The sequence below is a fragment of the Venturia canescens genome, chromosome 2 (assembly GCF_019457755.1).
Source record: "Venturia canescens isolate UGA chromosome 2, ASM1945775v1, whole genome shotgun sequence".
NCBI classification, from domain to species: Eukaryota; Metazoa; Arthropoda; class Insecta; order Hymenoptera; family Ichneumonidae; genus Venturia; species Venturia canescens.
This window is the reverse complement of record NC_057422.1, coordinates 29379711-29407562: the sequence shown is the minus strand read 5'-3', so window position 1 is coordinate 29407562 and position 27852 is coordinate 29379711. Positions and strand designations below refer to the sequence as shown.

The 27852-nt window shown below is 39.2% G+C and overlaps 1 protein-coding gene across 6 annotated transcripts in view; it reads right to left on the bottom strand.

Annotated features, from left to right (window-relative positions):
• The window catches only part of LOC122406617 (solute carrier family 23 member 2), a 1354473-nt gene that overhangs the window by 957271 nt on the left and 369350 nt on the right, over positions 1-27852 (bottom strand). For 5 of the 6 annotated variants that reach the window (XM_043412169.1, XM_043412170.1, XM_043412168.1 and 2 more), the window contains one exon: positions 9518-9723. In XM_043412169.1, the coding sequence (XP_043268104.1) occupies positions 9518-9723 (206 nt within the window). Of the gene's footprint in view, positions 1-84; positions 241-9517; positions 9724-27852 lie in introns of those variants that run through there. The other variant, XM_043412171.1, reaches the window with a different exon arrangement.

Sequence of the window (27852 nt, the reverse complement as noted above, 5' to 3'; positions counted from 1 at the left end):
TCTTTTTTTACTTTTTTGAAGTTTTTTATATACGATCTGGCTTTGGCGGATTACAATGTTATTTAGAAATGTTCCGTCACTTACAGTAAGATGATCGCTAGCATGATGTTCAGATTCGTTGTCGTGTTGAATTTCTTCCGCTCTGTTTCCAGTCGTATTTTGGGTTGAATCTTGACGTAGATCGGTCTGCCTTGGATGCGATGATCGGTGATCGAACGTCCGTTCGATATATCGACTTTTCTAGAATTATCAGTCCTCCTCAGCAATTTGAATTCCTTCCGTTTGACTATCGTAGATGTGTCGGGTTTTTCGAGTAGTGGCTATCCCACCGCTGCCACGAATGTTGTGTCCGCGAAGACCGTCGCGAAGGGACGAGTCATCAAGGACGAGTATTTAAGGGATTTAGGCCAAAAGAGCTGAACTCCAACTCGATACTTTTACAACAAGTTAACAATAAGTTTATTTAAGAAGTTACAAATTCGAGGTTTTATTGCCTCGAGTCCAATCGTTACAATTCTCGTCAAAGACTGTCGAATTTTGGTTAGTTGGTAAATTTATAGACTTGGGGGTTTTTCCCCCTCTCGCGACAATATGGCGTGATATTCTTTCTCGAAGTTTCGGTGATGACATCGAGGGTCGATGCGCTCGTTCGGGAACGTCGATATTTCACCGTCGATGCATTTATGCTGAGAACGCTTAATTTATATACTCTTTATTTTAGGAGTGCGATGTACGGGCACAACACGAGGAAAAAAGCACCCAATGACTCATTGAAATAAATTTCCAAATTCATCATGTAACAACTCAAGTGAATATCTATGCATTTACTTGGCAAAAAGATTTTTTTCAAACTCAGGTGTATAAACAACCAATCAGATTGAACAAGAGTTATTGTCATAAATCTTCAAACTATGTTGATGAACTCAATGAGAGGAAATAGAAATACACAACACACATATAGTCCACAGAATGAACAGAAATTGGTGTGGATAAACTGTAAGCTAAAGAGGTGGAAAAATGGGACTCTGGAGGGCACGGCCAAATAACTAAATTTAAGGATATATGACAAAAATACATTGGATTAGACATTTTTATTTCATAAAAGTTTTAAAAAATTTATTGGAATTTATTTACATTCAACCAATTATTCATTTAAATAAATCTATGTTTAGAAAGAATTCACGGTAGAAAAGAATGACAAAATTAACTGATTACCACGAATTTATCAAGCACACGATACACACATCCCGAACTTCGCATTGTCAAAATAACATAACCCTTTTTCATAATATCTCGGTTATATAGCGACGAGGTGGAGTTGCTAGCATGTGACGTCAGTCCACGACACCGCCGTGAAGTTAGCCCCAGGGACATGAGGCCTTTGATGGTATTATATACAGACACGTCAAATTTATAAATGTGTTAGTAGCTTTTGCATAATCTTGAGCCTGTGCAAAGTTTTTTCTCAGCAATTATGCTACTGATCGTGTTGGATTCGGGCTCATTCGAAAGGGATTTTGAAAATTAGTCTCCAAACTAATTTTCGCTTAATGAAATATCTCTTGAACTCCACAATTCTAGAAAATGATATGCCAGTTTTACCCCCACCATCGCGAATCGTTTTATTCAGAGAAAAGATAGTCTCGGCGAGAGCCTCAGGCCAGCAGACGACAGGGCTGTCAATGTACTTGTCCCGAGACTCTACCGAGTCTCTTGATTTTCAATGTGAGTTGCAAGCAGAACATGTTTGTTCATTATAATCTTAAACGGTCTTTTGAAACAGAAATTTTATGTCGTGTAATTATATTAAAGAAAAAACACGCGCAATTGGTTGGATGTAAATGAATTCAAATAAATTTTTTTAAATTTTTATCGAATAAAAGTGTCTAATCCAATATATTGTTGTCATATTTTCTTACATTTAATTTAGCCGTGCCCTCCAATCCCTTCTTTCCACCGCTTTAGCTTACAGTGTATCCATACCAATTTCTGTCCATTCTTTAGACAATATGCGTGTTGTGTATTCCTATTTCCTCATATTAATTTCATCAACATAGTTTAAAAATTTATGACAAAACTGTACATCATCGCTTGTTTATACACTCAAGTTTGAAACGACGCTGAAGTTTCCAACGTTGGAGTCCAACGAAATGAACGAAAAAAAAACGTTTGTAATTCACCAATTTTTTATTTCACGAATCGTTGGTGCAGCTTGAAAAACTATGAATCGCAAATTTGGCAGAGAACAAAATAGGAGAATTACTGGAATTATTGGAGAGTTTTTTTCGATCATTTCTTTGGACTCCAACGTTGGTAACTTCAGCGTCATAGTTTGAAAGAAATCTTTGGGCCAAGTAAATGCATAGATATTAACTTGTGTTGTTACGTGATGAATTTAAAAATTCATTGCAATAAGTCATTGGGGACTTAATTTTCGTGATATTGAAATTCGTATCTTCGAAATGCAATGGAGATCTCTAAAGTTTGACAACGTGATGAAGCGACATGTATATTGAGTATTTCCACGCCATCTTGGTGATTGGCATTATGAGTTGAAAAATACATGTATGCAAGCCTACAGTTGATCATTTTTGGATGCGATCTAATATTTTATCTGCGTATAATCATGAAGACATAAAAGATTAATCCATTTTCATTGCTTTAACATGTACCATATGTCTTTTACTTTTTTTCTTGAATGTGACATAATAACTTTTCAAAATGTACTTCGAGAAATTCGGAAATGTTTTTCCCTATAGAACCAAAGTTTGTATTACTGGTATGGAGCGAGTACCTGTAAACTGTGATATTTCTTTAAAGCGGCAGGTATGCCGATCATTTCACTTTTTGGTTTGGACTGTAGTGTATGAACAGAAAAATTCATTACTAAAGTCTTCAGCTGCTTACTTCTGGATAGGTCTGAAATTATTGTCTTCGAAAGCCAATACACCTATATATCAAACAATTTGGAGTTCTGTTTGCTTTTAAGGATGCTGTCTTTTTTACTTTTAGTTTTGGCATAGTTAATTTAATGAATCTGTGGTAGGAAAATTAAGATGAATAAATCACAGTGGATACTTTCAAACTTTGAAAATCCTGCGTATTGACATGTGCGTCAAGTATAATGATTTACTATTTCTGATCATGGAATATGGATATTAAAATAAATAATGAAAATAATTCAAAATGCTACAAAATGTCATCAATGGGTCATTTACGATAGGTATAAGAGTTTATGGTTTTAGAATGCAATGCATATATTGAACCTAGGAAAAAAAAGGTTGGGACAAGTACATTGATGGTCCCTCGTTTGCTGATAATTCCATCCATAAAAAAAACTTTAAAAGAATTTTTTTTTTAATTGTAAAAAAAATTATTTTATAAAAAAAAATACAGAACAATTCGAAAAAAATTTCACAAATCTTGAAAAAACATTATATTAAAACAAAAACTAATCTGTATCTACAGGGTGTCCCATTTTAATCTTACACCTGACTTTTCTCGGAAAATATTGCTCGGATCAAATATTGTGTGGAACAAAACTTTTAGGAGTTGAAGGGGGACGTTTGATAAAAATTGGTTTGTGGATCCAAAATTCAAAATGGCGGCGTTAGAATGGCAGACATGTTTTTTTCGAATGGAAACATAACTTTTTTTCATCACCAAAAAATTTTTCAGCGCAAAACCAACAACTTTTGTTGGAAAAATTTTTTGATTAAGTTCATATTTTTTAAGTGAGAACATCATTTTCAACTATTTTAGAGGTATCCAGGATGCACCGCGAAGAGATCTTTAACGTACCAAGTGCAAGTGCGTTTGCGTGTGCGTCTGCATATGCGTGCATACGTGGAGGTGCATGTGTGTGTGTTTTTTTATTTTCATTTTATTTTTCAACTTTTTTTAAGAAGAGGGGTATGCAATGTTTTTATGCCCATAGGTACGAGTTCACAAGGATTAGGTCTCTGTGGTTCGTCACTACCGCAGTATTTTCGGACTCCAAACCCTCCTTGTGAGTGTACTCTGATCCCTCCCTAGAGATGTTCAAATATCCCTCCATTCATGTTTAAACATGCCTGAACTCTTCTCTCAAAACCGTCAACTGTGCGTAGGAGAACATCTCTCGGGATCGCACGGCAGGCAGCTCTTATCCGCTCCTTCATGTTCTCTCGTGTTGATAGAGCTTGACGGTAGACAGCGTCTTTTAAGTACCCCCACAAAAAGAAATCAGGAGACGTAGGATCTGGTGACCTTGGAGGCCAATTTACAGGACCGTCTTGACCAATCCACCGTTGACCAAATGTTGTATCCAGATGATTTCGAACAACATGAGCCCAGTGAGCGGGTGCACCGTCTTGCTGAAACCACATCTGTTGACGTGTTTCCAAATCCAGATCTTCTAGCAAAAGAGGCAGTTCATTTTGTAGAAAATCAAGGTAACGGACAAAGTTCACATTTCCCTCGAATAAATGGGGACCTATTAATTGCCCGTTCACAATACCACACCATACGTTCAAACTCCATCGATGCTGGTGATCGATCTGTCTTAACCAATGTGGATTCTGATCAGACCAATACCGAAAGTTCCATCGGTTCACTTGACCACGGTTGTTGAAAGTGGATTCATCACTGAACATAACGTATCGAAAAAAGTCCCTGGATCGCTCGATTTGTCTCAACGCCCACCGACAAAACGCCACCCTTCGCAACGGATCTGGATTAGGAGTGTCTTGGTAGAATTGTAGTCGGTACGGGTGAAGTTTCGCACCTCTCAATACACAGTGCACTATCGATTTGGGAAACCCCAGTCGTTCTGAGATCACTTTGGCACTCAAATGAGGATCAATTGCTATCATGGCTAAAATAGCCATGTTTCGGGCTTCATGCAATCAACCAAAATTATTGACGTTTGGGAAATGTCGACGGTGGCGGATCATCCAACCTGCCCTCGCTCGCTGCTCAAGGGTTCGGATTGTCTGCCGTGATGGGTGACGACGATCAGAATATTCACGTCGATACAAATTTTCAGCTCGGAAGTAATTGCCCCGACATCTCCCTAAAATAAGGAGCATATCAACGATTTCGTTGGGACTGAAATCAGCCATTGTTGCTAATTTTCAGAATTTTCCTCTAATTTAAGAACTTTTAAAAATTTCGAGAATCAAGAATTTTTCTCTGATTTCAGAACCTTTACAAATTTTCGATTTCGTCTCTTACTAATGGCTGCGGAGTCAGAAGATAAACGTTTCAATTAATTTTTCATCCGTGGGCGATCACAATGACTTCTAAAATAAAAAATTCTTCTCTGATTTACAACTCAAAAGTAGGCGTAAGTTTCGCTTACGTGAACTTATCTTTAAGCGTAAGCCTCGCTTGCGTGTACTTATTTTTAAGCGTAAGCCTCGCTTACGATTAAAGGTAAGTTCACTTTCTAAGAAATTAAAAAAAACATCATTGGTAGTACTGACGTAGTCTGACTTTGCGTAGTTCTCTTACTTTAGAGTTTTAAATCAGAGAAAAATTTTTTACTTTAGAAGTCATTGTGATCGCCCACGGATGAAAAATTGATTGAAACGTTTATCTTCTGACTCCGCAGCCATTAACAAGAGACGAAATCGAAAATTTGTAAAGGTTCTGAAATCAGAGAAAAATTCTTGATTCTCGAAATTTTTAAAAGTTCTTAAATTAGGGGAAAATTCTGAAAATTAGCAACAATGGCTGATTTCAGTCCCAACGAAATCGTTTATATGCTCCTTACACGCAAACGCACTTGCACTTGCACGGTGAGGAAGGAATCAAATCCTCTTTTATATCTTCCAGCATTCAATTCACTGGCCTTATCAATCGTGATGAATCCATACTTGTTCGACTTCTAACACTTTATACACATGTTTTTGAAGCACGCATAAGTCATATCAGTATTCACTTGGTCATTATACACATGTTTTAGATTCATATCGTCTTGCTTGAATAGCACAACCAAATTAGTATTATCTCCCACAAGATGTTTCGGGATACGTGTTGTAACAAGATTTTCCCGGGAAGGTACGATCTGTCCCTTCTCGGCTCACTCACCTCGCCTCGCGCTACTCTCCGGCTACAAGAATGAACTGGGCGCCAGGTACCAAGTACCGTCGAATTAATCGACTTGATTTTCGTCAATTCTCGTGATGGTAACGCAACGCAAAATTAAAGTCTAGAGTGCACGAGGGGAACTAGTGACCGAGGACGGTCCGACTACTCAGCTCATCTGAGATACAAAAGGTAGAGGGGGGGATCGTTGGGGCAAAGTAGCGGTCACGAAACACAAAAGAAATAGCCCACAACAAAATATAAAATTTGAAACAGTATGAGTCATTTATTCACAATTTTTAGCGGAAAACAAATTATACAGGAGAGAAATACGAGATCGCCAATTAATGTTTAACAAAATAATATTTTAGGAAACGATAGTTTAGATTCGCCAGTTAGACGGAACAAGATAATAATTTGTAGAAATGATAATTTTAATTCGCGATCGCATTGGCCCTGTTTACCAGTAGGTAACTAAACGTCGCCAACGACCTACCCGAGTTCGCAAGGTAACTACAGGCAATAGGTAATAGGTAATAGGTAACTGCTATGGCGGAAATTGTAACGCATTGGTCACTAAGGCAGGGTAGGCAACAAAGTGACCACGGTGAGACAATTCCAGGTAGATTACGCGGGTGTCGTAGGCAGCGCAAAGGCAAAAGGTAATCGACACCTGGTAATTTACTACCCAATAACTCATCCGCGAGCTAACCTACCATACGGCGACAGAAATCACAAAAGATAGAAGTCCGCGATTTTGGGCAATGCACGGACGCAACGCGAAAGACAAAAGATAGGCGAAATTATGATCGACGACGGAGAATAACGCAATTTTACAATAGAATACTTCAAAAGAGGTAACAGAAAATACGTCGATCATGAGACAAGAAATAATACAATAGCAGGCACGAAAGACGGCGCAATATAAAAGAAACGAGAGAAAAATACTGAAAAATAATGCCTTGACTAACCGCCGGACATCCCGAACGCGACAATGAGAAAGAGAGAGACACAACGAAAACATCGCGCGGCTAGCGCACTCGCTAGGGCTCTCGACATGTGCAGGGAGAGAGAGACAAAAGAGAACTCAAACTTTACTGCGCGTAATATTCAGCGCCTTATCAAAACTCGAACGAATAATCGTTCACACCATCTTCGAAATCAGATAATAATGCATTGAACCAGATTAAGAGTGAATCCTCTGATAGAGTTGAGCATCTCAATAAACTACACGAAAAATAATGGAGATTGGGAAGTAGCGGCCGCAATCTCGCTCGCTACTTCGCCACACAGGTCTCCCTCAAAGAAAAGGCCACCAGGCAACAAAACTCAAAGAAAACCGGAACTAAATTCCGAAACAATATACTCAATTCTACCAAAGAACCCGGGGAGAAAGAGTAGTGGGCTTACCGAGGAGATCACTCGTCGCACCCGAAGAAAAGACAAAAGAGACCTAGATGACTGCAGACTCGGATTTCTGACTCGCCGGTGAGGTGATCGGAACAAGACTCCTTGTGCGAACGAGTGGTCCTCAATGTTCGGCGCCATCCCCACCACTAGGCCCGCGAACCGCAGCGATCACACGCTAGGCGTGAGCCAGAGCATAGGCTCGTAGTTCACGCTTTCGCGGGAATTCAAATTAAGAAGCGCCACGTCGGTAATTTGCCTCCCTGTTGCTCTCACCTCTCCCGTCCGTTTGAAACATTCCTCCCGACTTAATTTCCGCGATTCGAGTGCCTTTCCTTTTGGGGATCCGGCGGGCAGCTCTGAAGGACCGAGGGGAGGCCTCCCTCATGGCTTCGGACGTCTAGAAGTCATGGTGGGCCCACGACATAAACCACCAGGCAAAACAGCACCTTGGCTCCAGAAAACTCCCCCGAATCCCACCTGACGAGGCGCCGTATCGCACGGACCGTGGCACCCGAATTTACGGTGTAGCGGACGGTGTAACTCTCGGTTACTGCAGCAGGAGAGGCACGGGCGGCGTTCAATGACTGGCCTATGCCAGCATGTCCTCTCAGCCGTCCACTGGTCGAGAACGATGCTCGTAACTCGAAGACGGTGTGGGAGAGTGTTTCTCGCGAACGAGGTCGGGTCGAACAACAGCAAAGCATCGTCACAATAAAAGACGGTTCGCAAACCCAGTCGCGGAGGCGACACCAAATCTCCCAAAACGACAATGAAATTTTACTTTAAATAAACGTCAGATTAAATCCAAAAATAGACAACGAAATTCTCTGTAAATAAACGTCAGATTAAACTCAAAAATAGACAACGAAATTCTCTCTCTTCCTGCCACGTAGGTAACAGGTAGCTAAAACTAACTAAAATCTCTCAAATCGGTAATGTAGGCGGTTTTTCGAACTTAATACAATAATTACGCAATAATGAGTCCGGCTCCGACCAACACCCGACGAGTCGAAAAGTCGTGGAAAATGGGCCGTAAACCCGGTCCACTGGTCGACACAATTCGTACGAGTGGCGGGGCAAAATGTCACGTCACAGTGTATACTTTTGACATAGATAAAAAGTGTCCACAAGTTCATGTCTCCCCATGGAAAAAAATGCTCTCACATTATCCTGCTTTTCGCATGCTATATCATCGAAGATAAATATTGTGTTTGATCGGGCTTCACTGGGGGCCACAACTTGTTAATGCTCGTTAAATGGGAAGAATTCCACTCCTTTCGCAGGTTTGAGCATTTGCTCGAGTTATATAAACGATGAACGAATTTACGCAGACGGTGAATGAAAGAAATTATTTTGACAGTAGATATAAACGATGTGACACGAAGACCAAGAGACCGAGTATCGTAAACAAACATGGGAACGACGTGACAAGAAGACGGACGGTGTGAAGTCAGACGACAGAACCAATCTGAAGTTTTCTCATTAGCGATTAGTTGAAGCCAGTCTTTTCCTGGGGGGGGGGGGGGGGGCATGGGCTACGATGGGCATCGAAATGTACTTGTATCTAGCAGTCGTTACGCGTATACAGACACGGTAAATCCATAAATGTGTTAGTAACTTTTGCATAATCTTGAGCCTGTGCAAAGTTTTTTCTCAGCAATTACGCCACTGATCGTGTTGGTTGAGAGCTCATTCGAAATGGATTTTAAAAATTAGTATCTAAACCAATTTTCGCATTACGAAACTCCTTCTGATCTCCGTAATTTGAGGAAACGACATGCCAATTTTACCCCCACCACCATGAATAGGTTTATAGTCTCGGCGAGCCTCGGGCCAGCAGACGACAGGGCTGTCAATGTACTTGTCCTGAGACTCTACCGAGTCTCTTGATGAATGCCAGAATTCCTGACTTGACGATTTAGGGTGAGTTGCTCGTCATAAAAATGTCGAACTACCTGTATAGATCCTCGTTTGTTCGATATTAACCCGTTGAATGATGAAATCATGAATTGTAATAAAAAAAAAAACACCGTCATACCTCCGAATCCAATGATCACTTGAAACAAAGCAGAGACCGCTATCGCCCCCGATAATTCTCTCATTCTGGCCTGCCATAATTCAGTACGGTTTTCATGGTCCATAGCTGCTAATACCTCGTGATTGGGACATTTCCATTGAGGTAAATTCAGAATCGCTAGCGTAGGTACTAGAAATGAAATGGTCCCGCCTTGAACAAGAGGAAGTCTGAAATCAAATAGAATATCTTTTTGTCGTTATAAAAGCATTGTATCGCGAAGCGTATAAATTTTGTAAATTTTTTTATAATTTAAGGTGCCGTGGCACAAATCAAGAGACTCGGTAGAGTCACGGGATAAGTACATTGACAGCCCTGTCGTCTGCTGGCCCGAGCTCGCCGAGACTATATTATATCAGAATAAACCGACCCTAGGGAAAAAAAAGTTGAAACCAACTGTAAATAATTTCAACAGAACAATTCGGAAAAAATTTCACACATCCTGAAAAAACATCACATTGAAAAAAATCACGAATCTGTATTTATGTTATAAAGTGAAAAAAATTCAAATAAAACATGAGAAATGAAAAACTGAAATATCGCGCTTGAATACATTTTGAATAACGATACCCCATTCTTCTTATCTTATTCTAACAAAGAAATCAATCGAATCAAAAAATCGATCTAAATTACTTGCAGCATTAAAATTTATAACATCAATTGAAGGCCAAGTTTTTTCTAATAAATTGAAAAAAGTTACCACTTGAGTTACGTGCAACACTAAAATTCATGATATCATTCGGGGACAAGTAATTTATGAGTAACTCCAAATTTCTACATTATGAAATTGTTCTAAAAAAATTTTACATCCAAAAAAATCACATGAAAGCTAAGGTCATTTGTTACTCCATGGTAACGGAGACTTATAAGAAAACCGATTCTTTCAGGATCTTCTGGTATCATTTACAAAATTCGACGTCGATTGGATCAATATAAACTATATTTAAATATGTGTAAAAAGTACTTGTCCGGTCCATCACTTTCCTCTCAAAATAAAAATCAATCATGAAAAAACGAAATTATACGGCAGAATCCGGATAAAAATTTATTGACATGCGATATATTTTATTAGTTTAGTGTTCTTAAAAATAATGCAGGCAAGTTCTTATACCGAATGGAATTCATTCGCTGGAAGGAATGAGGAGTAAAAATTACCGTCATTGCAATAAAAACTGGGCTATTCTGGAAGCTTGAACATATTTATGGTGCAAAATGTTTTCCATTTGTCGATGCACAATAATATCCTTTGTATATTACAGGACAATTCGTTTCCACTTTTCATTAAATTAGTGTAATTAAGTAAATATTACTTGAAAAGAATTCTCTCCATTCACTCTGTATGGATACTTGTGATGCATCAGTTCTAGAAGAGCCCTGATCATTTTCATTCGTGTAAACAATTTAATGGAAAAGTGATGGGCCGGACAAGTACTTTTTACACATATTCAAACCTAGGGAAAAAAGGTTGGGACAAGTTACATTGATGGTGTCGTGTTTGCTGATAATTCCATCCATAAAAAAAAAATTTGGAAACCGATGCCTCATTCTTATTTGATTCGAACAGCTAAATCAAATGAATAAAATTACATCTCATTTACGTGCAGCATTAAAACTTATTATATCCATTCGAGGCCAAGTATTTTCTAATGAATTGAAAAAAGTTACCACTTGAATTACGTGCAGCACTAAAATTTATGATATCAATCGGTGGAGAAGTATTTTATTAGTAACTCCAAATTTTGACATTATTAAATTGTTCTAAGAAGCTTTTAAATCCAAAAAAAATGATATGAAAGCTAGTCATTTGTTACTCTATGGTGATAGAGACTTATAAAAAAATCGATTTTTCTCAGACTTTCAGGATCCTCTGGTATTGTTCACAAAATTCGACGTCGATTGGATCGATACAAATTATGTTTAAATATGTGTTAAAAGTACTTGTCCGGCACATCACTATTCATTCAAATAAAAATCAATTATAATAAAACGAAATTGTACGGCAGCATCCGGTTAAAAATTTATTGAAATGCGATTAATTATTAGTTTAATGTTCTTAATAATAGTATGGGTTAGTTATGTCGAATGAAATTCGTTCGCTGGAAGAAGTGAGAAGTAAAAGTTGCCGTTATTGCAAACAAACTGGGGAGTTATTTTTGGAAGCTTGAGCTTATTTAATGTGCAAAATGTTTTTTATTTATCGATGCACAATAACATCCCTTGTATTGGGATCTGACATGGAGGCGTGGCCAAGCTAAAAACGGCGCATACCGGGGAGCAACGTACATGTATGTGTCACATCTTCAAGTGACTTGTGCGTACTGTTAAATTACTGCAATTAAGAGAAAATTACTTGAAGATAACTCTCTAAATTCCCTCTACATGAATATTTGTGCTCCATCAGTTCTAGAAAAGCCCTGATTTTTATTTGAATAATCAATTTTAATGTAAAGTGATGGGCCAGACAAGTACTTTTAACACATATTTAAACATAATTTGTATCGATCCCATCGACGTTGAATTTTGTGAAAAATACCAAAGGATCCTGAAAGTCTGAGAAAAACCGATTTTTTTATAAGTCTCTACCACCATAGAGTAAGAAATGACTAGCGTTCATGTCATTTTTTTTTTTGATTTAAAAGGTTCTTAGAACAATTTAATAATGTCAACATTTGGAGTTACTAATAAATTACTTGTCCACCGATTGATATCATAAATTTTAGTGCTGCACGCAATTCAGGTGGTAACTTTTTCAATTCATTAGAAAATACTTGGCCTCGAATTGATATAATAAATTTTAATGCTGCACGTAAATGAGATGGAATTTTTTTCATTTGATTTAGCTGTTCGAATCAAATAAGAAGAATGAGGCATCGGTTTCCAAATTTTTTTTTTATGGATGGAATTATCAGCAAACACGACACCATCAATGAACTTGTCCCAACTTTTTTTTCCTAGGGGAAGTTTATGGTTTGATATCACGTCTTTTTTCTCGAAAGTTCCTTATTTGTGTTTTGATGACTATATAATTTTAATTTTAATTTCTATGAATTATTTACGATTTACTGCTTATAACGTTGGTTTCTACGAAAAAAGACGTATTTTTCGTCAAAATTGTGCTGGAAATATTTCGTCACAGGTCTGACCTTGGACTTTGGCGATTTTTTTCCTTGTACTCGAATATGTTTTGTCAATTAGGAACCAAAGAGCACGGTGGAAAGCGGGTTGGAGGCCGAGATATAATATTCGGCTTATAACTTTGGTTTCCACGAAAAAAGACATGTTTTTAGTCAAAATTGTATTATAAATATTTCGTCACACGTCTATCCATGGACTTGCAATTTTTTCCCTTGTTTTGTCCATTATATGTTTTGTCCATTAGGTACCCAACAGTATGGAGAAATACGTGTTGCGGGCCGAGATTTGATTTTCCGCTTATAACGTTGGTTTCCACGAAAAAGACCTATTTTTCGTCAATATTGTACTGGAAATATTTCGTCACAGGTATGTCCTTGGACTTTGGCGATTTTTTTCCTTGTACTCTAAAATGTTTTGTCAATTGGGAACCCAAGAGCATGGTGGAAAGCGGGTTGGAGGCCGAGATATCATTTTGGCTTGTAACATCTGATCCGTCGAAAAAAGACTGATACCGCACAATCAGTATCCTAGTGAAGAATATTATACACGAACGCTGTAGGATTGTAATATATTTTATATTTCCTTACGGTTCGAAATCATTTTCGTTGTGTGCTTTAAGAACTTTTGTTTACATTTTTTGTGGTATAATGCGAAAACGGGCGATCATCAATGTAAGGTTGTTGTATCGATTTAATGATGCCCATACGGGTTATATCCTCCTGTTTCACATTTCCTCTTTCTCAAGAGACTCGGTAGAGTCTCGGAACAAGTACATTGACAGCTCTGTCGTCTGCTGGCCTGAGGCTCTCGCCGAGTATACTTTCTCTGAATAAAACGATTCGCCGTGGTGGGGGTAAAATTGGCATGTCATATTGTTCAAATACGAAACTCATAAGTCATCTGAGGCTTCGAAAATTGAACTGGAGATTAATTAATAAATTCTCTTTCGATTCCGCCCAAAATGAGCATGATCGGTGGCGTAATTGTTGAGAAAAAACTTTGCACGGGCTCAAGATTATGCAAAAGTTACTGACACATTACGAGTTCGACGTATACGTATACGCGTTTTGACGTGAGTTAGTGGTAGTAGAGTTGTATCTCAACGCATTCTGATTGGCTCACTCCATCTGACAGACCACGTTTAAACTCCATAAACGTATCCACGGTCACACTCCATGAACGTAACCACGCTCAGACTTCGTCAACGTATATATGTACAACCATCTGTCAGTTTTTGATAGCATCATGAACAAACGTAGTTTCGACATAACAAAGTGCGGTCTAAATTTAATTTTAAAAAATGTTCGTTGTTTAGTAGAGTGCATAATATTTATTATTTTAGTAAAAATAGTGATGTGGTGTCATAATATTAAGAAAACCGGTCTTTTAGTGAATTAAACCGGTATAAAAGCGGCCGCGTAAATGTAGCCTGTGATCCATGTGTTTTTGGGTGATGCAGATTTTATTATTTCATTCGATTGGAAATAAGTATTAATTCCTTCAATTGAACCAGTGTGCAAGGGATATTGTCCAGTGTAAATATATCGTCAGTTATAGCGTGGTTATATGTCATGTGTGTAATTAGATTATGTATACGAGTTCGCTTTGATAGTTGTGTGGTAACGAATCAGCCGGCGTTTGACGTTACGAAGGCGGCGCGACAAATGTAACGAACGTTCGTATAGTTGGTAAATAATATAAACTTGATAAGTCAAATCAGTTAATCGAAAAAAGTTCTAAAAGTTCAAAGTTGTGAGGAAAAACGTGCGTCAACCTATAACCTCAAATTTTCTTTTTGATCTGAAATGACATGGTTGATAAATAATTAGAAAACAAAAACACACGGAACTGTTAGTATGATGTTAGAAACTTCAATTGAATAAATGTTTTCTAATTTATTTCTTGTGTCATCATTATTTTTGAATATTCCCATATTTTGCTTCCTATTCAGTTTGGCTGTGCTCTTTCCGATCCTTGTTTTGACTCCATCGGTTTGCAGCGGATCGATACATATTATTAATTGGTTGCCTAATATGTGTCCTATGATTTTCTACTATTTCTTCATGCTGATTGTGGTAACGTGATTCAAGAGGTTTCCAGCTATGATCATCAAACGCACATTTTGTACATCAGATTCTCAAAACAGTTTCTGGTCTTGATATAAGTGTAGTTATTCTTTTTCCACCTGGTCTGTCGAGTAATAATTTTGAAACTTGTTCCAAAAAGTCTTTGGATGCTTTTTTTGCTGATAATATGAAAAATCGAATCTTCGGAATGCGGTAGGCAAACACAAATTTTGACAACAATACTTATGAAATAACGTGTATGTTGAGTATTCCTATTCTACAAACTGCAAATGTGGAATTATTAGTGAAAAGATTCATTACGATAAGTCTACAGTTACTCAGTTTTGGAAGCGATTAAGTATAATACCTGCCAACATCATGGAAACCTACAGAATTTCTGAATGTTATGTGCGCTATGTCATTTTAATGTAACATCATGACTTTTAACAACTTTTCACTCTAATACTATAGATTTGGATCATTGAAATACAGCAAAAATCTGCAAACTATAAAATTTATATACTGTGCTATTCATTTTACTTTTTGACTCTCACTGTAACATAAACATAAAGTGAAAAATTCACTACAAAAGTCTTCAGTTCCTCATTTATGGATGGATTTGAAATTGGTGTCTTCCAAATTCATTGCACAGATAGTTTGAATCGCAGCAGATACCTGCGAACTTTGAAATTTCTGTGGATAAATATGTGCTAAGTATCACTCCCTATCTTTGATTATGGTAACATGTAATGGAACTTGGTTGAGCAAGTTTTAAAGTGTTTCTTTTCAAATAGTATTGAAGTTTGTATTACTGGGGTATGGAGCGAATACCTTCAAACTTTCATATTTTTGTGTCGCAGCATTTGTGCCAATCATTTAAATTATTTACTCAAATCGTAGCATGTAATCTGGAAAATTCATCACAAACGTCTTCAGTTTTTCTGAATTTCTTAATTTTCTTTTTTCTATTCTATTCTGAATTTTTACATTTCTGAATTCATTTCTAAATTCTCCTGAAATTGTTTTTCTCCAAAACTAATGAAGGTACCTTCAACGTTTTTGAATTCTGTTGCTCTGTTGAATTAAGTACGCTCAATTTTTTTTGCTTCTTTGAGTTCTGACATAATAAATGTTTCCGGGTGCCTTTTTTCGGCCACTGGCATACTTTGGAAATATATTTCATCGGGGGCACGTTTTGGATGACACGAAAATATCTAGATTCAGAATGCAAAAGCGACATTTAAAAATGGACAATTCTGTTGGATTTGTTGTGTCTTGAATTTGATCAATCTTTCCCCTTTTCCTTTCTTTTTTCTAACTTTCTAACGTTATAAGCCGAAAATCATATCTTAGCCCGCAACACGTATTTCGGCATGCTCTTGGGTTGACAATAAGCATAACATATTAAAGTATAAGGAAAGAAATCGCCAAAGTCCAAGGATAGACCTGTGACGAAATATTTCCAGTACAATTTTGACGAAAAATAGGTCTTTTTTCGTGAAAACCAACGTTATAAGCCGAAAATCATAAATAATTTATAGCAATTGAAACTAAAATCCCATAGTCATCTGAACATAAATAAGGAACTTTCGAGAAAAAAGACGTAATATCAAACCATAAACTTCCCCTAGGAAAAAAAAGGTTGGGACAAGTACATTGAAGGTCCCTCGTTTGCTGATAATTCCATCCATAAAAAAAACTTGAAATAAATAAAAAAAAAAATTAAAAACAAAATTTTTTTTTCAAGTTTTTTTTATGGATGGAATTATCAGCAAACGAGGGACCTTCAATGTACTTGTCCCAACCTTTTTTTTCCTAGGTTAATCTATTCCTTCTTATTCTACCTTACATCTAACGCGTCGTCTTACTTCTATCTTACTTTACTATCGCCTTTATTCTTTTTTTTCCCCTTTCCATCTTTATCGCTCTATTCGCTTTTTTTCCGCCTTTGTGTTCCTTCTCATCCCCCTCTCTCCTCTCTCACTCTCCCCTCTCCCTCTCCCTCTCTCCGACTTCCGTTTCCGCCCTTTCATTCCATTCCTTCTTTCATTCTTCTGTGCTTTGCCTTTCCTCTCCTCGGTGTTCGCTTCTCCCTCTCCTCCTTTCTTCTATCTTCTTCATCCATCCCTCCCCCTTTCCTTCTTGATCCAGAATCTCCCTAATTCTTTCTCCTACTCCTCTCTCTGACTCCTCCCCTCCACCACATCTATCTAAGACATGCTCCCATGTTTCTTCCTCTTCCTCACATATTCTGCATTTTTTCTCTTCTACCCCCTTCCAATACTGGCCCTCTCTCATTTCGTTCCCTATCCTCCTGTATCTTTCCTCCCCCCAACCCGACCTCAAGTATTTTGGGACTTCCTCTGTTTTTATCTCTCTATACCATCTGTTGTATTTCGAATCCCTTATACTCCTTTCCCTTTCTTCTCTCTGTTCTTCCCTGCCTCTCTCCATCCATTTTTCCATTTTTTGTCTTTCCTTCTCCCTCCTCTTTTCCCTGCTTTCCTTTCTTCTTTTTTCCCATCCCGATAGCTCCCTGTTTCCTTGCTCTCTCCTTCTAGTGTCTTCCCACCAGATTCTCGCTAATTCGCTTCCCCTCCCCTCCTCTAATTTCTCTTCGTACTTCCATGCCCTCCTAGCCGCTCTTGTCCTTATTTTCTCCCTCTTCGTCTCCTCCCTTACCATGTACCCTGGTGTTGTCCATTCTAAGTCCATCGTCCACCTTATATATCTTTCTTGCAGCCTTTCGATTCCCTGCCACTCCTCCCATCCCCATATTTCTACCCCGTATGCCATCACCGTCCACACCAGTGAATCGTACAACCACATGCTCCTTTCCTAGTTCTTTCCGAATTTTCTTTTCCCGATCCCCCACACCTGTCTCATTACTATCGCCACTTTCCTAACTCTATCTTTTATATGCTCTTTTAACCCCCCGTCACTCTTAAACCAAAAGCCTAAATATTTCACTTCTCTCACTTCCTGTATTCTTTTACCCTTCCATTTCCATTCTATCTTTTTTCTTCTCCCCCCTCCCTTCCTAAAAACCATCACCTTCGTCTTCTCCGTGTTCAGCTCCAGTTTTTTCTCCTCTAAATATCTCTCCAACCTGCTCATCATTCTTTTCATCTCTCCCTCCCCTTCCGCCAGTATCACTACATCGTCCGCATACGCCAGCGTGCAAATTCTCCTTCCCCCAATCTTTACACCCCCCCATCGCCCCCTTGCCATTTCCTCCTCTAAGTCCGACGTCAATACATTAAATAATGCCGGACTCAATGGGCAGCCCTGTCTCACCCCCCTGACAGTCCAGAATTCCTCCCCTACCACTCCTCCTACCCTTACTTTATTTCTCGTTTCCTCATAAATCTCTCTAACCCTTTCTCTTATCCCTTCCCTTACTCCCCTTTTTTCCATCGTTTCTACCAACACCTTTCTGTCCACTGACAAGGAAAGGTACTTTAGTGTCCGCCTCCGATTTTGATAATTTTTTTCTATGTTATAGTCCATCCAAAAATAAGAGACACGTATTTTTTTTTATCGGCCGAAAGTTATTTTTAAGGGGTGAAATCAACCCTCAAAGTTCGGCATGTTTTGCGTCTGGTAGAGTGTTTCATATAGAAGCACTCAACCGATCGAAACGAAACCAATTGCAAAATTTTTGGCATGTCAAATAACCCATATGACATGTCCATCTTCTTATGCACCCTTACGGCAAAGGGGTGAACCACCCCCGAATGTTCAGAATTTTTTCGTATAACAAAAACTTACAATCCGATTTTAATAAAACAAACGCCATTTTGCAGAGCAAAAAAAAATAAAATCGACGTGTTTTCGGGTTTTCCTCAGATCAAAAAAATTGAGGGGGTAAAACACCCTTAAAATATCAAATTTTGTTTTGAGCACTGGCCCCTTCCAGTTTTAGTATTCTTTTCATAGAATGTAGCTTATCAAAAAATAAGAAACACGTATTCTTTTTTATCGGCCGAAAGTTATTTTTAAGGGGTGAAATCAACTCCCAAAGTTGGGCATGTTTGGCATCTGGTTGAGCGTTTCATATGGAAGCACTCAACCGATCGAAACAAAACCCATTGCAAAATGTTCTGCATGTCAAATAACCTATATGACATGTCCAACTTCTTATGCACCCTTACTGCAAAGGGGTGAACCACCCCCGAATATTCAGAATTTTTTCGTATAATAAAAACTTACAATCCGATTTTAATAAAAGAAATGCCATTTTGCAGAGCAAAAAAAAAATGGACGTGTTTTTTGGTTTTCCTCGGATCAAAAAAATTAAGGGGGTAAACCAGTCCTAAAATCTTGAATTTCACTTTGCGCATCGAAATGTTGACATTCAATTCATATGGTTCCTTTATCATTGCGTATCGACTTATATGTTGAATAATATTTATTTCACATATTCATTGGCTGACATCATAATCGTATAGAGAATCGAATACTTTGACATGCTTTACGTGAGAAGTGTTAGTTTTCGTTCTACAGGTTCTACTATGACATCTTTAAACGGTTCTTGAAAATCTAATGTCGTATCTTCCACGATTTCTAACCGATTAAACTCTGCCATAGAAGCCTTCAGAATTCTCTCGAAACTTTCTTTCAATTCCACTTCATTATTGTTAACAGGACTGTCAGGAATGTTCATTACTTCAAATGTAAGAAGCAACAGTCTTATTACGTTCATTGGGTTGATAGAAATGTTCATGACAATACGTTATTCACAATAGCGGACACGATAGTGATAGATAAATAATCAAACAGCAACTAAACTTCTGGAGTAATATAAAGTCAGTTTTAGCTTCTTCATCTTGAGTGGGTGGCTTAATCTGACATCATCACAAAAACAGATTTTTTTATTTTTTCGGATATCTCTCAAGCATTAGGCTGAGCGAGCTGGCTTTTTTAAGAATACATGGCTACGAGCCGCTATAGCGATTCTTGATATGGATAAGAATATGGCAAGGCTTGAGTCAGCTTTGTTTGCCTTCTGGGCGGGGAATTGTCAATGCGGCTCTCGATATTTGAGTTTTATTTTGTTTTCGTAAATCATTCAAAATAGAAACTTATATAAATAGAACGAAAACTAACACTTCTCACGTAAAGCATGTCAAAGTATTCGATTCCCTATACGATTATGATGTCAGCCAATGAATATGTGAAATAAATATTATTCAACATATAGGTCAATACGCAATGATAAAGGAACCATATGAATTGGATTGTAAACATTTCGATTCGCAAAGTGAAATTCAAGATTACCCCCTTAATTTTTTTGATCCGAGGAAAACCAAAAAAAACGTCCATTTTTTTTGTTCTGCAAAATGGCATTTCTTTTATTAAAATCGGATTGTAAGTTTTTATTATACGAAAAAATTCTGAATATTCGGAAGTGGTTTACCCCTTTGCAGTAAGGGTGCATAAGAAGTTGGACATGTCATATAGGTTATTTGACATGCAGAACCTTTTGCAATGGGTTTTGTTTCGATCGGTTGGGTGCTTCCATATGAAACACTCTACCAGATGCAAAACATGCCCAACTTTGGGGGTTGATTTCACCCCTTAAAAATAACTTTCGGCCGATAAAAAAAAATACGTGTTTCTTATTTTTTGATAAGCTACATTCTATGAAAAGAATACTAAAACTGGAAGGGGCCAGTGCTCAAAACAAAATTTGATATTTTAAGGGTGTTTTACCCCCTTAATTTTTTTGATCTGAGGAAAACCCGAAAACACGTCGATTTTATTTTTTTTTGCTCTGCAAAATGGCGTTTGTTTTATTAAAATTGGATTGTAAGTTTTTGTTATACGAAAAAATTCTGAACATTCGGGGGTGGTTCATCCCTTTGCCGTAAGGGTGCATAAGAAGATGGACATGTCATATAGGTTATTTGACATGCAGAACATTTTGCAATGGGTTTTGTTTCGATCGGTTGGGTGCTTCCATATGAAACACTCTACCAGATGCAAAACATGCCCAACTTTGGGGGTTGATTTCACCCCTTAAAAATAACTTTCGGCCGATAAAAAAAAATACGTGTTTCTTATTTTTTGATAAGCTACATTCTATGAAAAGAATACTAAAACTGGAAGGGGCCAGTGCTCAAAACAAAATTTGATATTTTAAGGGTGTTTTACCCCCTTAATTTTTTTGATCTGAGGAAAACCCGAAAACACGTCGATTTTATTTTTTTTTGCTCTGCAAAATGGCGTTTGTTTTATTAAAATTGGATTGTAAGTTTTTGTTATACGAAAAAATTCTGAACATTCGGGGGTGGTTCATCCCTTTGCCGTAAGGGTGCATAAGAAGATGGACATGTCATATGGGTTATTTGACATGCCAAACATTTTGCAATTGGTTTCGTTTCGATCGGTTGAGTGCTTCTATATGAAACACTCTACCAGACGCAAAACATGCCGAACTTTGAGGGTTGATTTCACCCCTTAAAAATAACTTTCGGCCGATAAAAAAAAATACGTGTCTCTTATTTTTGGATGGACTATAACATAGAAAAAAATTATCAAAATCGGAGGCGGACACTAAAGTACCTTTCCAGTCAAACGCCGCCTTTAAATCCACAAACATCGCATTACTTTCCCTTTTTTTCTACACATCTTCTGCCCACCAGGTAATTCATCACATATATGCTGTTAATTGTTCCAGTCCCTCTCCTAAAGCCCGTTTGGTTCGGTGGCACAATCCCCTTCTCTTCTATCTCCCTCTCCAATCTTCTTGCTAACACCGTCGCATATATCTTATATAGCGACGGCATTACCGTAACCCCCCTGTACTCCTCCACCCTCTTTCCTTCCCTTTTTTTCCCTATTGGTACTATTATCCTCACCTCCCATTCCTTAGGCCACCCCTCTCCCCTCCACACTCTTCTACATATCTCCCACGCCCTTTCTTCCGTCCTTTCCCCTCCGTATTTCCATGCTTCGTTCGGTATTTCGTCCCCTCCCACTGCTTTCCCCTCTTTTATTTTTTTTATCGCCTTCTTTATTTTCTCTCTGCTTATTTCCTCCTCCTGTCCTTGCCTCTCCCTGTATATCCTTCTCTCCTCCCTTTGCTCTCTTCCCCCCAATAGTTCCATAAAATATCTTTTCTACTCCTCCAGTGATATTCTCTCGTCTATTTTCTTCCTAATTTTCCTCCCCCTGTTCACTATCTCCCATACCTTCTCCTCTGTTCTGGCCTCTGCTATCTCTCTAATCAATCTGTCCTGTTCCGCTTTTTTCTTTGCTTCACACAGCTCCTTGTATTCCCTCTTGTTCTCCCTATACTCTTCTCTTCCCACCCGTTCCTCCCTCCAACCTCTTAGTGCTCTTCTCAGCTCCATCTTTCTGCCTCTGCACTCCTCGTCCCACCATCCCCCTCTCTTTTTTTGCTCCCTCTCTCCCTCTATTTCCTCGCTCTCCCTCAAAACTCTTTTTATCTTCTCTTTTGTCCTTTCTGCTGTTGCCTGTATGTCCCCTTCTTCCCACTCTATTCTTTCCATTTTCCTTCTATATTCTTCTTTCTTTCTCTCCGACCATTTTCCGCCCTTCCCTTTCCTTATCTCCCTCTCCCCCCTTCCCCCCTTCTTCCTTCGTCCCTTCCTTATTGTCACCACCAACGGCTGGTGGTCCGACTCCACCCTGTCTTCCACTATTAAGTTCCTTACTTTTCCTCTCGTTCTTTCATCCCCTATTACGTAGTCTATTACCGTTTCTCCTCTTCCCCCTGTGTATGTATACTCCCCTTCTTCGTCTCCCTCTATATTTCCGTTCAGAATCTCCCACCCCGTTTCTTCCACCAATTCTATCAGTTTCTTTCCATCACCGTTTTTTACACTATCTTTTGATTTCCTCTCAACTCTCCCTTCCTCTACTCCTTTTACTCTCCCCCCCCTCCCTTCCTGTTCTCGCATTAAAATCCCCTCCTATTATCGTCGTTTCCTTACTCTCTTGCCGCTCTATTCACTGCCTCATCTTTCTTATTTTTTTCCCCATATCTCCTTGTACATACACTCGTACTATTGTCCAAGTATCCTCTCCTGCTTTCACTCTCCCCGTTATTATTCCCTCCTCTTCCTCTTCCTCCCAATTCCTCTCCTCTTTTATTTCCAAGCTCTCGCTTATTCCTATCCACATCCCTCCCTTCGCCCTCCCTCTTCTATTTTCTCTTTTCGCCCACTGTCTCTTCCACTTGTACCCCTTCGGTAGTCTCCCGCTTATTCTTTCAGCCCCCTTTTTCTCTTGCCACGTTTCTATCAAAACTAACACCTCCCAATTTTTTATTTCCCTCCAAAAATCCTCTTCCTTATTCCCCACCCCTGCTACATTCCAGAAGCAGATTTTCCATGTTTCCTCATCCTTCTCTCTTTCTTGTCCTTTACCCTTCCCCTCTTCTCCCCTCTCTCTCAATCGTTTTTTGTCCCCTTTTCCTGTCCTGTCTCACTCGTTTCCCTGTGCACGCTTCTCTCCCTCTCCCTCCTTTCGTGCTCCGCTTCCCCGGTTTCCACTTTTTCCCCTTTCCAGTTCCTCAAACCCCCTTCTTTCTCATCCCACCATAGCGTTCTGCGATCGATCTTTATCTTTCCTTGCCCGACCCATACCATTCTCCCCTTTTTTCTTTCCTCCTCCCCTATTCTCCTTAGATTCCATTGAATTCTTTTTTCCTCCCAAGTTAGGTCGTCCTCTATCCACATACTCTTCTTCCTTTCAAATTCCTTTTATTCCACATCACCTCTTTCTTCTTTTCCTCACTTCCTAGTTTTACTTCTAATGTCCTCTCACCCTTTCCTCCCTTCCCTCTTCCTATTTCCTTCACCTCTTCCATTCTTCCCTCCACCCCTATCATTCTCATTACTCTATCCGCTACCTCTTTTGCCTGCCCTTCCCCCACCTCCCCTTTTTTTATTATTTTCCTTCTTCTCTCCTCTCTTTCCATCCTTTCCTCCCTCCTTTCCATCATCTATACCCTCTGCTCTATTTCTTCCAGCCTCTTTCCCTCTTCGTTTCCTACTCTTTTCCCCTCTTCTTCCATTCCTCCCCCTCTTCCTCTTTCCTCCATTCTTCTTATTCTGTCCTCCATTATCTCAATCCTTCTCTTAACTTCTCTCTTTTGCTCCTCCCACCTTTCTTCTCTCTCTTTCATCTCTTCTCTCACCTTCGCTATATCTTCCTTCAGCTCTTTTGCATTCCACCTCGCTTCCTCTCTCATCTCTCTTCGCATTCTTTCTGCCCCCCCCCCCCCTCCCTTCTCCTCTCCGGCGATCACCCCACTCTTCTACTTTTCTGCGATCCCGTTTCGCTCTCTTCGTCCTCCTCCCCCCTTCCCTGCTCCATTTCTTCCCTTCCCCTTTTCATCATCTCCGTTCTTTCGTTCCCCTGATTGCCGTACCCTACCTTTCCCCATAGCCAATTTTCCACCGTTCCACCGCTTTTACTTCCCTCTTCCTTCCTACTCATTCCTGTTCCTTTCCTTTTCTCTCCCTTTTCTCATTCCTTCCTACCTTATCTACCTCTGCTCCCTCTCTTCCTTATCGACCTCTATCTTCCTGTATCCTTCTTTTCTCCACTGTCCGCCTGTCTCCACCTTCGCTTCGTTCCTTATCGCGTTTTCCCCCCTCCTTATCGCTTTCCCTCTGACCTATTTTCCCTCCGTTTACTTATCCTAACCTCAGTCACTCCACTCTCGTCCTTTTTTCTCTGCCACTGCCCACTTCCCCCTTCCTGTCCCTCTCCCCCTCTACCCCCTTTGTCACCCTTTCCCTTCTTTGCTTTTTTTCCCGCTCTTTATCCCTCTACACTCTCTTTTATTACCACTTTCTATCCGTACTTTACACTTTCACTCTCTACTCTTTCACCCCGGAAACGGAAGTCCATCAATGTAAGGTATAAAAGATTAGAATAAAGAAAGATAGAGAACGGTATAAACGGGTGTCTTTATTTTTGCTCATTTCGAGGGCTTCGCGCTATGATTGCCTATCGACGACTGATCGCCTCTCGTCGCTCCTCTATTGTCATGCCGTGGTAACAGTGATTCGAAGATGATAATAACAATATTATGCCTTACATCTCGGCCGTCCTGACTCATCGTTCGTCCCGAACGATTTCACCGCGTAATGTCTGTTGTGGTCAAATAAAGTGTATGTACATTAATTACATATGTGTACCTTAACGGCTAACGCAAGTTCTTTCTTTTTTCTTTTTTTTTTCTTTTAACATCGGAATATTTTATTCCTCGTCACTGCTTATTTCTAACTGACTGCCGCTATTTTTAGATTCGCTGATCAAGTCAAAAGAACGCCACGACTTCATGTTCGCCGACTCCCAAACACCCTCATATGACCGTTGTGTTATGGGGCAGTTCTCAACGTCGTGTAGGACATACTGGTCGTACCTCACGCATTTCTTCACTTCATAAGGTCCTTTATATCGCGGAACAAGTTTTTTCGAAACTTTAGGTGCGCTGTCTAAATTTTTCACCATAACATAGTCGCCGATTTAATATTTATGTGGATCTTTATGTCTACTGTCATAGCCGATTTTATTCCTTAATTGACTCTTTTCTAAACTTTCCGCCGCTTCAGACCTAGCAACGTCTAAATCTCTACTGTTTGTGTGGACATTTTCTTCCAGAAATTCTCATATTTCATCGTGAGCTTTCCCACGCTGGTTCACTCCAAACAGAAGTTTACTTGGGGTCTTTCCGGTACTTTTATGGACCGTGTTGTTAAATGCATGTTCTATTTCGTTGAGAGTCTTGTACCAATACTTCCCTGCGTCACTATCGGTCAGCTTGCCAAGCATTGGGCCTAACACGCGATTTACCCTCTCTACTTGGCCGTTGGCTTTAGGTGAAGCCGTTGCCACGAGAATTCTTTAAACTGATCCGAAGTGAAGCAGGTTCTTCGGTCCGAAACAAGTATGTGAGGCTTACTGTATTCGCTGAAATATCGCTCGAGACAGCCTATTGTTTCGATGCTCGAGGTTGATTTCGTCCCGTATAACTTCACAAACTTCGTGAAGGCGTCAACGACTACTAACACATGCTGTTTGAGACGATGTTTTTCAATGGGACCACAATAGTCCACATGATTTGTTTGAGATCGGTGTAAACGCGATACACTTTAGACAATTGCTAATATATTTTTTTACTTTTTCTGACATTTTTGGAAACCAGTAATTTTGTTTTATCGTGTTACAGACTTTCTCAACCCCCATATGACCCATATCGTCATGATAATGCCTAACTATGTGGTTTTCCATCGACTCCGGTACGTAAAAGAGTATTTCTGCCGCCCTTTTTCCTATAGACTACGCCATTTCTCATCTCATACGCAGAACTTTCTGATCGTTCAAGATCTTCTTTAATTTTTTTAATGACTTCATCTCGATTTTGGCTAATAGCAAGGTTCAACTCCAAAGGATTGTCCTGTATAACATGGATCATGCTATGCTCCCGACTCAACGCATCGACGTGTTTCATCTGAGTACCGCTTCTATGTTCTATTACGTAGTCATAATTCTCGAGTTCTAGCGCCCATCTAGCTATCCGCGGATTGATCTCTTTCTTCCTCAAGGTCATCGTAACCGAATTACAATCTGTGATAATCTTGAACTTGATGCCTTGAAGGTAGATGCGAAAACGGCGCAAGGCATATATTACAGCCAAAGTTTCTAGTTCGAAACTGTGATACTTCGACTCTACATCGGTAGATCGTTTTGAGAAGTAAAAGATTGGATGTAACAACTGGTCAGTTTTGCGCTGGAATAGGATAGCTCCAAAGCCTAGAGAGCTCGCGTCTGTGTGGAGCTCAGTACTATCTTTCGGACTGTAAATTGCAATAACAGGCTTTGCTACAAGTCGAGACTTTAATTCTTCAAAGGCTTTGAGTTCGTCCTTTCCAAACCGAAATTCCACTCCTTTTTTCAGCAAATTATACAAAAGTGCTGCAATTATTGAGAAATTCGATACGAACTTACGAAAGTACGAACACAGTAATCTATCTCAATTTGGAAGAAACTGCACTTGTCCACTCGAAGCTCGAGTTTGTTTTCCACTAATCGGCAAAAAACGTTTTTTAGAACTTCAATGTGTTCTTCAATGGTACTCGTAGCGACCAAAAAGTCATCCATATAGGCTACAACCTGTTCAGATCGGATTAAATCCTTTAGAACTTCGTTTATATACCTTTGAAATTTGGAGGGCGCTATTTTCAACCCAAAGGGCATTTTACGATACTCATATTGGCCTAAGGGCGTTACGAATGATGTCAACTGGATCGATTCGCTCGCTATATCAATATGATGGAAACCATCCTTCAAATCGAGAAGTGAAAAATACTTTTTTTCGTTCAACGTGTCTATCAAGTCCTCAATCAAGGGTAAGGGATAATTATCTCGCTTGATGAGTTTATTGAGGGAACGATAATCCACACATAACCGAAACTCCCTATTCTTTTTTTTTTACCAAAACGATTGGCGACGCATAATCTGAATTGCTGGGCTGTATGACACCTTTCGACAAAAGTCTATCTAGAATTTTCCTCAACTCGTTTTTTTCTTCATACGAGAGGCATCTAGACGCGTAATGAATTGGGCTGGTGTGCGTCAACAAAATCTTTAGCTCAGCTTTAATCTTCGGAGTTTCCGGACGCTCGGGTGTTAGGTAGAATTGTTCAAATAATTCTTTAACAATCATCGAAACGTCGCGAGGTAGATTTGAATTTATTTTCAAATTCGCACTTACCCTTTTAAGCGGCAATGACGCCATATGGCGCACATCGATTATCTCGTGATTAAGTCAATCAATTATCACCAAATTTGATACTCGGGGGTTTCTGGGGACGCTGATTACGAATCCGCTCTCAAAATTTCGAAATTCGAAATGGCGGATCCAATATGGCGGCCGAAAATGCAAAAATTCATTCGAATCGGATAAAAATTGGTACTCGGGGGTTTTCGGGGTCGCTGATTACGAATCCGCTCTCAAAATTTTGAAATTCAAAATGGCGGATCCAATATGGCGGCCAAAAATTAAAAATTCATTTTAATCGGATAAAAATTGGTACTCGGGGGTTTTTAGGGTCG